At 34.5% G+C, this 13820-nt stretch overlaps 1 protein-coding gene across 1 annotated transcript in view; it reads left to right on the forward strand.

Annotated features, from left to right (window-relative positions):
- The window catches only part of DNAI4 (dynein axonemal intermediate chain 4), a 119340-nt gene that overhangs the window by 14836 nt on the left and 90684 nt on the right, over positions 1-13820 (forward strand). The window contains exons 3-4 of the mRNA XM_022581148.3: positions 9077-9261; positions 10606-10718. Of these exons, the coding sequence (XP_022436856.2) occupies positions 9077-9261; positions 10606-10718 (298 nt within the window). The remainder of the gene's footprint in view (positions 1-9076; positions 9262-10605; positions 10719-13820) is intronic.

Raw genomic sequence — 13820 nt, forward strand, 5'->3', positions numbered from 1 at the left:
AATATGCTAGGGAAGTATCTGTTTCTCTCCTAGATTCTGATAACCCCAAACACTCCTTGGCTTGTAGATCCATCACTCTAATCCTCTATCTGTACATTGTGTTCTCCCCATTATCTTCACAGTATCTTCCCTCTGCCTCTGTTCAAATTTCCCCCTTTTATATAGACATCAGTCATATTGAATTATGGCTCACCCTAATGATCTCATCTTAACTCAGTTAAATCTGCAAAGACCCTATTTCCATAATCTGAGGTACTGGAGGTTAGGACTTCAACATATCTTCTTTTCGGGGACACTGTTCAACCTGCAATGGGAAAACAGACCTCACTAAAATAATCCAGGTTATCACTAAACAAAATATAAACAAGCAAATAACAAGCTCTAGGGAGGAGGGAAGTTCCAGTACCCAGAGTTGCTACAATATATTATCTAAAATCTCTGATTTCCAATAAAAAATTGCGGAACATGTAAAGAAATAGGAAAGTATGACCCATACTCCAGAAAAAAGGCAACAGAAGCTGTCTGTGGGAGGAAGCAAATGTCAAATTTAACAGAGATTTAAAAGAAGCCATTATAAATAGCTTCATGGAATTACAGAAACTATGCTTTAAAGAAGTAAAAGAAGGTATGATCATGTTACATCAAGTATCAATAAAGAGACAGAAATTATAAAAAAGAACTGATGGAAATTCTGGAGCTGAAAAGTACAATAATTGAAACTTTAAAAATTCACTAGAGGAGCCCAACAATGGATTTTAACTGACAGAAGCAAGAATTAGCAAACTAGAAGATAGATCAATAGAGATTATTCAAGACAAACACAGAGTGGGAAAGAAAAGAATGAAGAAAAATGAATAGAGCCATCAAACACCATCAGACACACCAACATATGCATAATGGGAGTAACAGAAGAGAGACACAAAAGGAAAGGAAAAAATATTCAAAAAGATAATGGAAAACACCCCAAATTTAATGAAAAACAATATCCTACATATCCAGGAAACTCAGTGAAGTCCAAGAATGAATGAATGCAGACATATTATAGTAAAAATGCTGAAAGTCAAAGACAAGAAGAAAATCTTAAAAGCAGCAGGAGAAAAACAGTGTGTATCATGTACAAAGGAACCTTAATAAGATTAACAGATAACTTTTCATCAGAAACAATGAGGCCAGAAGGCAGAGGAGAACAAATTTGAAGTTGTTAAAGAAAAAGCTCAACCAAGAATGTTGTATCCAGTAAAGCTATTATTCCAAAATGAAGATGAAATAAAGAGTCTCCAAGATAAACAAAAACTGAAAGAATTTATTGCTTGCAGACCCACCTTACGGGAAATACTAAGGGAAGTTCTTCAGCTTGAAAACAAGTAACTTCAGATGGTAATTCATATCCATACAAAGAACATCAGTGAACACAATTATGTAATTACAACAACTATTATGTCATGTAATTAATGCAACTATTAGTGCATTTCCTCCTTTTTTCCCTCTTAACTGATTTGAAAAATGATTATATAAAATAACATGTATATAATGTATTATTGGATCTATGACACAGAAATGTAATGTGTTATGTATTTGGCAGTAATAGCACACAGGAGGTGGATGGGAACAAAGCTGTAATGTAAGCAAATGATGACAAAATGAAAAGTAATAATTATGGCTCTGTTTTCTTATATTTTGTAACAGTAATACATGTAATTTACATAAAAATAATACCACAAAAGGGGGAAATAGTGAATAGAGCTATATAGGAGTAATATTTCAATATATTACTGGAATTAAGCTGATATAAATCCAAAGCTAATTTTGACAAGATGTGTATGTTAAACCCTAGAACAACCATCTAGAAAAACCTCAAAAATATAATGAAAAGATCATTAAAAAATTAAAATGCTACCTTAGAAAATATTCACTCAATGCAGAAAAAAGTAATAAAGGATGAATAGAGAACAAAAAAGACATGAGACATATGGAACCCATAAAGTAAGATGGGAGATATAAATCCAACTATATTAAGAAAACATTAAATGTAGATAGATTAAACAATCCAAATAAGGGGCATAAGATTGTCAGACTGGCTTAATAAACATGATCCAATGATAGGCTGTCTAGAGGAGACACACATTAATTTCAATATTAATTTCAGACCAATATCTCTTATGAATGTGGGTGCAAATATCCTGAACAAAATTCTAGCAAACCAAATCTAACATATAAAAAGAATTATATGCCTGGAGTGCATTAGTCTGCTAAGGCTGCCATAACATAATATCACAGACTGTATGGCCTAAACAGTGTCCTAATCTACTCTTCCTTTAGGGACACTAGTTGTATTGGATTAGGACCCACCTTAATGGCCTCATTTTAACTTAATTATCTCTTTAATGTCCCTATCACTAAATACAGTCACATTTAGAGGTACTAGGGGTTAGGGGTTCAACATGTGAATTTTTTGGTGGGGAGAGACAATTCAGCCCATAACAGTTACCAAATGGGATTTATCCCAGGGATGCAAAGTACTTTAACATCTAAAAATCAATGTAATACATGTCATATCAGTAGAATAAAAAGCAATGATCATCTAGATCCAGAAAAAGCACTTTTCAAAATTCAACATCCTTTCATGATAAAAACACTTAATAAACTAGGAGTAGAGGGACTTCCTCAACTTGATAAAGAACACTTATGAAAAATCCACTAATATCAACTCAATCATGCAACTGGATGCTTTCCTTTTGACATCAGGAACAAGACAAAATTTTCTTGCCACTCTATTCAACATTGTACTGGAGGTTCTAGATAGGGCAATTAGGGGGAAAAAAAGGCAACCAAATTGGAAAGGAAAAGATAAATCTCTATTTGCAGGTGACATAATGTTACATATAGACACTCCTAAGAAATCTACTAAAAAACTATTAAGACTATTGAATTCCCTGGCGGTCCAGTGGTTAGGACTCAGCGCTCTCACTGCAGTGGCCCGGGTTCAATGCCTGGTGGGGGAACTAAGATTCTGCAAGCCGTGGCATGGCCAAACAAACAAAAACAAACAAAAAAAGAAACTATTAAAACTAATGAATGGATTCTGTTAGGTTGCAGGGTACATGATCAATATACAAATAAATTGTATTTTTTACACTTGCAATAAACAATTTGAAAATTAAGAAAACAATTTCTTTCACAATAACATCAAAAACAATAAAATACTTAGGAATTAATTTAATAATAGAAGTGACATCATAAGCTCTGAAAACTGTAAAACATTACTGAATGAAATTAAGGATGACCTAAATAAATGGGAAAGCATCCAAAATTTATGAATTGGAAGACTTACCATTATTAAGATGGTGATACTTTCCAATCTGTTCTATAAATTCAACACAGTCCTTATCAGAATCCTAGCAGACTTCCTTGTGCAAATTGACAATTGATTCTAAAATTCATATGGAATTGCTAGGAACCCAGAATAGCCAAAATAGTCCTGAAAAAGGAGACTAAAGTAGGCAGACTCACACTTCCCAATTTCAACATTTACTACAAAGCAACAGAAATCACGATAGTGTGGTACTGATTGGCACAAGGATAGATATACAGATCAATGCAATAGAATTGAGAGTCCAGAAATGGACCCATTACATCTATGGTCAACTGATTTCTGATAAGCGTACCATGACCATTTAAGAGGGAAGGGATAGTCTTCAATAAATGGTGCTGGGATGACTGGATAGCCACATGCAAAAGAATAAAGTTGGACCCTTGCCTCACACCATATAAAAATTAATTCAACATGAATCAAAGACATATGTAACAGTTAAAACTAAAAACTCTTAGAAGAAAACATGGTGGTAAACCTTCATGACCTTGGTTTGGCGAAGGATTCTCAGATATGACACAAAAAATATGAACAACAAAAGAAAAAAAGCCAGATGAATTGAACTTTACCAAAATTAAAAATGTTTGTGCTTCAAAGAACATAATAAAGTAAAAAGTCTACCCACAGAATGGGAGAAAATATTTGCAAACAATATATCTGTTAAGGCATTTGTATCGGGAATATATAAAGAATTACAACTCAATAATAAAAAGACAAAATCCAATTAAAAATTGGGCAAGGGATTTGAATGCTCATTTCTCCAAAGAAGGTATACAAATGGTCAAAAAGCACATGGAAAAATACTTGACATCACTAGTCATCAGAGAAATGCAAATGAAAACCACAGTGTGATCTTTACTTCATACTCAGTAGGATGGCTAGAATCAAAAAGTCAGATGACAAGTGTTGGCAAGGATATCAAGAAATCAGAATACTACTGATAGGAATGTAAAATGGTCCTGCCACTTTGGAAAACAGTCTGGTAGTAATTCAGGTGTTTAAACATACTGTTATCATATGACCCTGCAATTCTACCTATAGATATATACACCCAAGAGAAATTAAGATATATTTCCAACCCAGAAACTTGTACATGAATGTTTATATCAGTATTATTCATAATAGCCAAAAAGTGGGAACAACGCAAATGTCCATCCGTGGACAGATGGCTAAACAAAATGTGGTATATTCATACAGTAGAATATTATTCAACCACAGAAAGGAATGAAGTACTGATGCATGCAACAACATGGATGAATCTTGAAACCATTATGCTAAATGAAACAAGCCAATCAAAATACCACACACTATGTGATGCCACTCACATGAAAGTCCAGAATAGGGAAATCTATAGAGACATGAAATACCTACGTGGTTGCCTAGGACTGGGAGGAAGACAAGGGTTAGGGAATCAGAGTTAAAGGATACAGAGTTTCTTCTTGAGGTGATAAAAAATTTCTAAAATTAACTGTGGTGATGATTGCTCATATTTGTGAATACACTCAAAACCACTGACTTGTACACTTTAAAAGCTATTTAAAAAGATAATTATGCAGATTGTGTGTAACTTTATGCCAATTTTAAATTTTGCAAAATTTGCAAATGAATATAAAATGGAAAGATTCCTTAAAAACTTACATTTTACCAAGAGACAAACAAAAATGAAAATTGGAAGATATTAAAGAAATTAATATGAGTAATTTTAAAATCTTTCTTCAAAGATAATTCCAGGCTCAGATGGTTTCACTAGTGATATATGCCAAACACATAAGGACAAAAACAGAACAGAAGAAATGGGTATACTCCAGAACTCATGTTATGAGGCTAGAAATATCTTGATATCAAAATCTGACTACAACAGTATGAGAAAGAAACATTACAAGTCAATATCTCCAAACATAGATGGAGAAATCCTCAATAAAATGTTAACAAAATTCAATAACAATAAAAAGAGATAGTATATCATGAGCTACATTTATACCAAGAAAGATTGGTTTAACATTTAAAAATCCATTAGTGTAATTCACCACATTCATATATAGCTTAAAGGAAAAAACATATGATCATCTCAATACATAAAGTATTTATTTGATAAGATTAAAATTTATTCATGATTTAAAATGTTCTTATGAAACTGGCAATCACAAGGAACTTCCTTAATCTGATTTATAAAATCCTACAGCACTGGTTGTATTTAATGGTAAAGCATTCCTAAGAAGGATCCACTTCTATCCAACATTCTTGGAAGTCTTAGCCATTTCAGTATGGCAAGAAAAAGAAATGAAAAATGTAAGCATTGGAAAGAAAGAAACGAAACATTGAATATCTGTAAATGACACAATTATCTACATGTAAAATTTTAAATCACCTATTAATAATTATCAAATTAATAAGAGTTTAGCAAGGTTATTGGATATCAAATAAAACAACCAAGAACAATTATATTTTTATATACCAGCAACACACATTTCAAAAATTACATATTTTTCTAATAATACCATTTATAATAGCACTAAAATGTATTAAGTACTTGTGGATAAATATAGCAAAGATGCACATACCTATACTGTAAAAACTATAAAATTTTACTGGGAGACATTAAACAAGACCCAAACAAATGGAGAGCTAGAACATGTTTATGCATAGAAAGAGTCAGTATTGTAAGTATATCAATTATACCCAAATTTTGATTTATAGATTCTTTGCAATTTCAGTCAAAATCTCAGTTTTTTTTTATTGTATTTTTTTCAGGAACTTGTCAAGGTAAGTCTAAAATTTATATAAAGCTGCTGAAGCTTAGGTATAACCGAGATACCCTTGAATAAGAACTTTGTGAAAGGACTTGCTCTCCTAGATACCAAGTTTTATATAAAGCGTAACATTAACAAAGGTATAGACAGAGAGCCTACAAGTGACTCAGGCACATATAAACACTTGTTTTATAATAAATGTGCACTAGAAAGTAATGGGGAAATAACAGGATTTTCAAAAATTCTTGTTGAGACAATTGGGTATTCACATGGAATAAAAATATATTGGCTTTCTTCCTCATACTATACACAAAACTCAATTCCGGGTATATTATAGATCTAAACATGAAAAGCAAAAATATCTTCATAATTTCAGGATTGGGAATGGTTTCTTGGTTGAGACATCTAAGGCGTAAACCATAAAGGAAAACATGATAAATTTGACTACGCTAAGATGAAGAACTTCTATTCATTAAAAGACACTACAAGGAAAATTCAGCCATACAGTGAAAGAAGACATTTTCAACACATAAAACAGAAAGGGTTCATAGTCAGAACATTTAATGAACTCTATCATCAATTTAAAAAATTACGGAACTCACCAGAAAAGTGTGCAAAGGACTTGTATGGGATATTTTCCTTCAAAAAAAAGGAAGTCAAGATAGGAATAAGCACATGAAAAGAAGTTCAATTTCATGAAAATTAATTGAAATGAGATACCTGTATACCTATACCCATACTGGTTTAAATTTCTAAATCTGGCAGTGCTAGTTGTTGATGAGAATGTAGAGTAACAGCAACTGTCACAATGCTGGCAATCTTGAAAAGTTTTACAATCAACTTGGAAAACAGTTTGGTGTTATCTAATCAGGTTGACTCATCAATTCCACATCTATATATCCCCTACAGAAATATATTTTCATGTTTAACAGTATGCTTTCACATTAATGTTTATTGAAACAGTTTTCATGATGGCCAAAAACTGGGAAACAATTCAATGTCTGTTAAAAGTAAAAGAGATAGATAAAATATGATATACTAATCCAACAGACTACAGTCACCAATAAATGAATGAACTATTATACATGCAACAACATGGAGAGACACATAAAAGCATACTGTTGAACAAAAGATGTCAGATAATTCCATTATAATATATGGCTATTTATATAAATTTTAAAAACAGGCAAAACTAAATTACATTGATAAACTTGGTAAATATCAATACTAAGTGCTAACCAAAATCTGGAGCAACCAGAACTCTCATACTTTGTTGGTGGGAACCACTTGGGAAAACCTTTCAGCAGTATCTACTATATGTGAACATATAAATAATCCAATAACCAGGAATTTCACACAGGTATACACCCAACATAAATTCATACAGTATAGTCAGCAAAACACACATACAACCATCTTCTTAGTGGCATCATTTGTTTTTGGTTTTTTAAAATTTATTTATTTATTTTGGCTGCGTTGGGTCCTCATTGCTGCTCGCGGGCTTTCTCTAGTTGTGGTGAGTGGGGACTACTCTTTGTTGCAGTGTGCGGGCTTCTCACTGCAGTGGCTTCTCTTGTTGTGGAGCACAGGCTCTAGGTGCGAGGGCTTCAGTAGTTATGGCACATGGGCTTAGTAGTTGTGGCTCGCGGGCTGTAGAGCTCAGGCTCAGTAGTTGTGGCGCATGGGCTTAGTTGCTCTGCAGTATGTGGGATCTTCCTGGACCAGGGCTGGAACCCATATCCCCTGCATTGGCAGGTGGATTCTTAACCACTGCACCACCAGGGAAGCCCAGTGGCATCATTTGTAAAAGCCAAAAATTTGGAAACTACAGAAATGTCCATGAACAATAAAATAGATATATAAAATTGTGATATATTCACACAATGGAATATTGTACAACAATGAAAATGAACCATCTACAGCTATACTTAACAATATGAAGAGCTCTCACAAATATAACATTGAAAAAAAGAAACCAGATACCAAGGGTATGTGCTTCATGATTCCATCAAAGTGAAGTTCAAAAACAGGCAAAACTAATCCATGGAGTCAGTATAATCATTACCTTTGGTGGGAGATATTGACTCTTATGGAAGGAACTTCTGAGATGCTGGTAATTTTCTGTTTCTAAATCTGAATGCTAGGTACCTGGGTGTCTTCCGTTTATGAAAATTTATTAAGGTGTGCATTTATATGTGCACATCTCTATGTATATTTTACTTCAATATAAGTTATAAAAAGTAAGTGCTATTGTTTAGGAATGCATACTTAATAAAACTTTAAAAAGAAGAAAGAAAATAATTACCAAAATCAAGTTAATGATATTCACTGGGGAGGAAGGAGAGGCAGTAAGCCAGAAGAAGCAAAAGCCAGGGGAGCTGCTTGTGATCTAGGAGGGGCAAAGTCTCCTAGAGGTTCTATCAATGTTCTAATTTTTTACTTTAGTTGTGATTATAAGAACATTTGCTTTGTATTATTTAACTATATGGTTATGTTTTAATTATATTTCTGTATGTGTTAAATTTCATAATTAAAAATATTAAAAATTAACCAAAAACAAATAAGCCAAAAATGTGTAATAACTTGTCTAATGTTTATTAATAAAATGTTAAATGAAAAGTTTTGGTTTTTAAAGCTTATACATAAAAAAATTAAATATACCAAATTATTAACAATCTGAATGAATTATCTTTCTATATTTTTGAATTTTCTCAAAATTAGTATATATTTCTTATATATAGGTAAAACATGAATAAGACTTTTTAAAAAGTGTATGCCTCAGTTAAGAAACTTTTTAAGCATAAAATCTTTTATCATTCAATTTTTCATGTTTGTCCTATCCTACAAACATTATATTTATCTTTTTTCTACTATTTTTATCTCTGTTTTTTAGGACCTATCATTCAGAAACCCTGTCTTTTTTACTTATTTTATTTTAAATAACTATTTTCTACAGGTGACTGATATACATGGAGTTGATGTTACTCCCAGACCTCTTTACCATCCAGATCCATATACTGGTACAGCAAAGCCAAATAAACTATTGACATCACAAGAAGGATCACGTACATCAGACTTTATAGCTTCCTATAGCCTTTATCAGAATACAATAAATCCTAGTACGTTAGGGCAGTTTACAAGGTAGTGTATACTATTCTATGATTCTTTTTTTATATCTTATGTATTTTCATTTAAGTTGCACATATGTAACTTAGATGTCAGTTGTCCCCAGTCTCCCAGCTCTGTTCTCTCATCCTAGTGTGCCACCTCTGTGTTCCTCTCATGTTTTAACTAGATGTAGAGCTTGCATGTCAAGTGTTCCCCTACACTTACACCAAAACATTTGTGAAAAAATATACAGATTTTACTCAAGATTTCCTGAGGAGCCAAAAGATGCGACCTAGCATCACAGACATGTTTCTTCAGTTTTCTTCAGTTTCTTTTATGCTGCAGTTTAGGAGCTTTCCTTTTTTTCCCTCCCTATTCTTCTGTACAAATCTTGTTCTCCTAGGGTTTGATTTCTCTCTTGTTTTATAACTTTTTTTTTGGTAAATGACATGTTTTGCATTTACATATATAGATACTTATACAATTGAAAATTTTTACTGCTTCCAATAGAGAAATGCAGTCTTTGCCATAATAAAACAGTACTCCTAAAACAATCTAAAGATTATGGGGAAATACTTTAGTGTGTAACTTTCAATCTGATAAATTAAAAGTTCCAGATGTTAACTAAGCACGAAATTTTAGGAGAAAATATGCTGCTCTAGAGTCTGCCTCCAAATTAGCATACAGAAGCCATGGGAGTTCTCCGCAAAACAAAGGATATTCCAGTAAACTGAACCCAACCTTTTGGAGGGCAGTTGGAACTATAAATAGAAAGGAAAAAAGTATGTAATATCATGGAGTAATGTTAAGTTTCTATGTTTAAAGGAAATTATTTTTGGATTCTTCAGTGTATTGATTTCCCACGAAGTATATAAATTTTATTTTAAATTGTCTTGAGAGGACATTTATCAAATTGAATAAATTGCATTTAATATGGGATTTGAAAAATGAGCAGAAACCTGGTGAAAAATGAAGGGTAGACTACTCCAGGCTGAGGCCCTGAGGTAAGAGAGCTCCATAAGTTTGAGAAACTTAAAAAAAAAGTGGGGGGAGAGAATATTGATAATGAAGATAAGACAGAGAGTCTCGGTAGGTAGGCTGTGTTTTGGATTTTTATCCTAAACATACTGTTGAGAATCCATTGAAGGTCTCTAGGCATAGGTTTGACATGTTTTATTTCTAAAATATATTTAAAATGACTTTTTACTTAAAGAACATTAAAAATCAACTCAATATTTAAAGAACTAGTTTATTTTTATCAACTTTGCTCATATGATTACAGTATATTTGATTTCTCAATCTGATAATGTTTTCATTTATACATTTAATTGCACATAAGGACATCTAAATAAATAATGTTGTTATTCATTATTAAAGGTCAATTTTAGGAAGCAGTACAGTTTCTAAGTCAAGTACATCCACTACTGAATCAATGGTAGAAGACCTAGAAGAACCATCCCTTAAACGGGAAAGGTTGGCTAGTTTTACAGGTAATGAAAATCCAATCTTTTATTTCAGTGACAGTTCATTATTTCTTTAGCAAATATGCTCATTATTTTTTGGGTGCTTGAGGTAGCAGAACTATGGTAATCATTCCCAAATACTGGCCTGTGCAGTAGCTACATGAGAATTACCAGGGTAATGTTTATATATTTTTTAAAATTCTCAAGTGACTTTCTTGCACCACCAGCCTCAGTAATCACAGACCCTGTTTTTTTTGTTTTTAATTTTTTAAAAATATTTTATTTATTTATTTATTTTTGGTTGCATTGAGTCTTTGTTGCTGTGTGCGGGTTTTCTCTACTTGTGGCGAGCAGGAGCTACTCTTCATTGCGGTGTGTGGGCTTCTCATTTCTGTGGCTTCTCTTGTTGCAGAGCACGGGCTCTAGGTGTGCGGGCTCTAGACCGCGGGCTCAGTAGTTGTGGCACGTGGGCTTAGTTGCTCCCTGGCATGTGGGATTTTCCAGGACCAGGGCTTGAACCTGTATCCCCTACATTGGCAGGTGGATTCTTAACCACTGCACCACCAGGGAGGTCCCACAGACCCTGTTTTAAAAGAGCTCAGCTTCTAACTCAGGAGACAAATAATTGTGATACACTGTGATCAATGCCATATTAAGACATGTGCAGAATGTGATGGGAGTACTTACAAAGAAAATATTAACTACTGTGAAGTGGAAAACAAAAAATGAGAGAACGTTCATAGAGAACATTATTGACTTTTGAATTGGGTTTGTAAAGATAATTAGTAATTTGTCAGGAGAACAAAAGGAGAGGCCCATTCCAGGCAGAGGATAAAACATGAGGTAATGCAAAGGATTATGCAAGTAAAGTTAAAAGAATGAGAAAATAATGGTTGACCAAAAGTGCTGGAAGAAGTGGGTACTTCCTTGAGGGTCAGGATGTCTTTTCCTCTAAGAAGATAATGAGGATTAGTGAAAATATTAATAAGGTTGGAAAAGTGCTTGATGGACTCTTCTATTTGGTGTTAGCATATGTAACAGAATGCTTCTGACAAGTAACAGAATACCCAACTACCATTTTTTCCACATTAAAAGAAGTTAAAGGTAGGTAGCTTTTGGCTTTGCTTTTGTGGCTTAATTGTGTCAGAATCTGGATTGGAAGCTCTGCTCTTCTCTTTTCGTAAGCCTTTTCTTCTTCTTTCTTGCCTCATGGTCTCATGATATGTGCCCCAGCTCTGGGTATTATATCCACATTAAAAGCAGAAAGAAGGAGAAAGGCAGTAGCACCAGTCACATCTCCCTCATTTATCAGGAAAGTAAACGTTTTCCCAGAAGGCTTCCTTTTTCCTGTATATTTCTGTTTTAATCTCATTGGCCAGAACTGTGTCACATTGACACCACTAACTTCAAGAGAGGCTGGAAAAGCCACACATTTTATTTCTCAGCCTGTATTAATGGAAAGAGGCCAGGGAAGGGAGAAAGGCTTAGCAATGAAAACTTAAGCAATTAGCAATGTCTGTTGTAGGAAGATGTCCGTCCTCTCAGGAGGGGACAAAGAATTGAATTATTGTCATAAGCTCCCCCAGCAGTCTCTACATATATTCTTGCCACCCTCCAATTTGTTTTTCCAAACTGTATGCAGAATTGAACCTGCTCTCCTTCTTGGATGGGACTCGAACCCAGCCAAAATTCAGATTGGGACTTGAATCGACAGGATGGGACTTGAACCCATGGAATGGGACTCAAGCCCAGCCACACCTCAGACTGGGGTCCCTGACTTAGGAGGGGACTCAGATCCACTGTCTTTTAATTGAAGCTGCTCACCTGGTGTCAGGACTTACTCAAGCTCAGGTTCTTTTTTCTCCTTGCAGAAAGAATTCAGCATGAGGCAAAGCGATAGGCAAAGAGTGAGTTTATTAGCATAGGATACTTGTGAGAGCTACAAGTGGGCAGGCAAGGGAGCACAGCCCTGAGAACAAAGAGCGTTACATTTTTATAATCAAAGAAGAAGTGGGGTGGGAAGAGAAGACCACCTTCTTCCTCAGTTTTGGGTAGACGTCAAGGCTTAAATCACTAGTTCCTCCTTTGACCCTGTATGGTCTAATGGGGACGGTCATGACGCTATTTAAATATGTATATTAGCAGAAGGGTGGTGACATATACTAATATATGGTAATTCATCTCAGGTTTTGGTATAATGTCCCCTTTCACCTACTTTCTTTCCTTTTTCACCTATATTTCTGTCTTGCAGAAATGCTACTCTTCAAGGACTACTAACTCCCTGACTTCATGTAACAAGATGCAGACCATATATCTATTGTGTTTTAACAATGACGTTTGTGGCTTGAGCGTGCCTGGTGCTTGGATGCACCTGGTCTTTCGTCAAGGTAGTGTAGATTGTTGCTAGGTTACTAGATTCTTTTCTTGAGTGGTCAATAGTTTACAACAGTCTCCCCAAACTCCCTTAAAATTCTTTCTGTCTTTAATCCCTTAGTGGGATTTCTAAGCCAACTAATTATCCTACTGTATCCCTATTAGAATGATCTTTTTAAGAACACAATCTAATCGCATTCTCCCTGCTTAAAGCCCTCCAATGGATTTGCACTCCTCTTAAGATAAAGAAGAAAATCTTTATGTAGTGATTTGCCTTGAGGTCTACCTCTATTTGTCTACATCAAAAACAAACAAACAAACAAACGTAACAAAACTTCACCTCCAGAAGCCTTGAAGAATAATATAGATGTTTATATCGTCTTGGCCTGCTGGTGAATTCTAACCACAAAGTCAAGTCTCTAAACTGAGTCACACCCAAACAATTCTACTTCTACCACCTGGTAGATTAGTATTTCTCAGTCTTGATTGCACATTTACATAATCTGGTATATCTTTTATTTTTCATTTTTATTTCTGGCTGCGTTGGGTCTTCGTTCCTGCACGTGGGCTTTCTCTAGTTGTGGCGTGCCGGGCTATTCTTTGTTGCAGTGCGTGAGCTTCTCATTGCTGTCGCTTCTCTTGTCGCGGAGCACGCGCATGGCACCTAGTCATGGTAGTCGTGGCACGCGAGCTCAGTAGTTGTGGCTTGCAGGCTGTAGAGTGCAGGCTCAGTAGTTGTGGTGCACGGGCTTAGTT

The sequence above is a fragment of the Delphinapterus leucas genome, chromosome 1 (assembly GCF_059928025.1).
Source record: "Delphinapterus leucas isolate spDelLeu-1000000601 "Yukka" chromosome 1, BTC_Dleu_Yukka2, whole genome shotgun sequence".
Classification (NCBI taxonomy): Eukaryota; Metazoa; Chordata; class Mammalia; order Artiodactyla; family Monodontidae; genus Delphinapterus; species Delphinapterus leucas.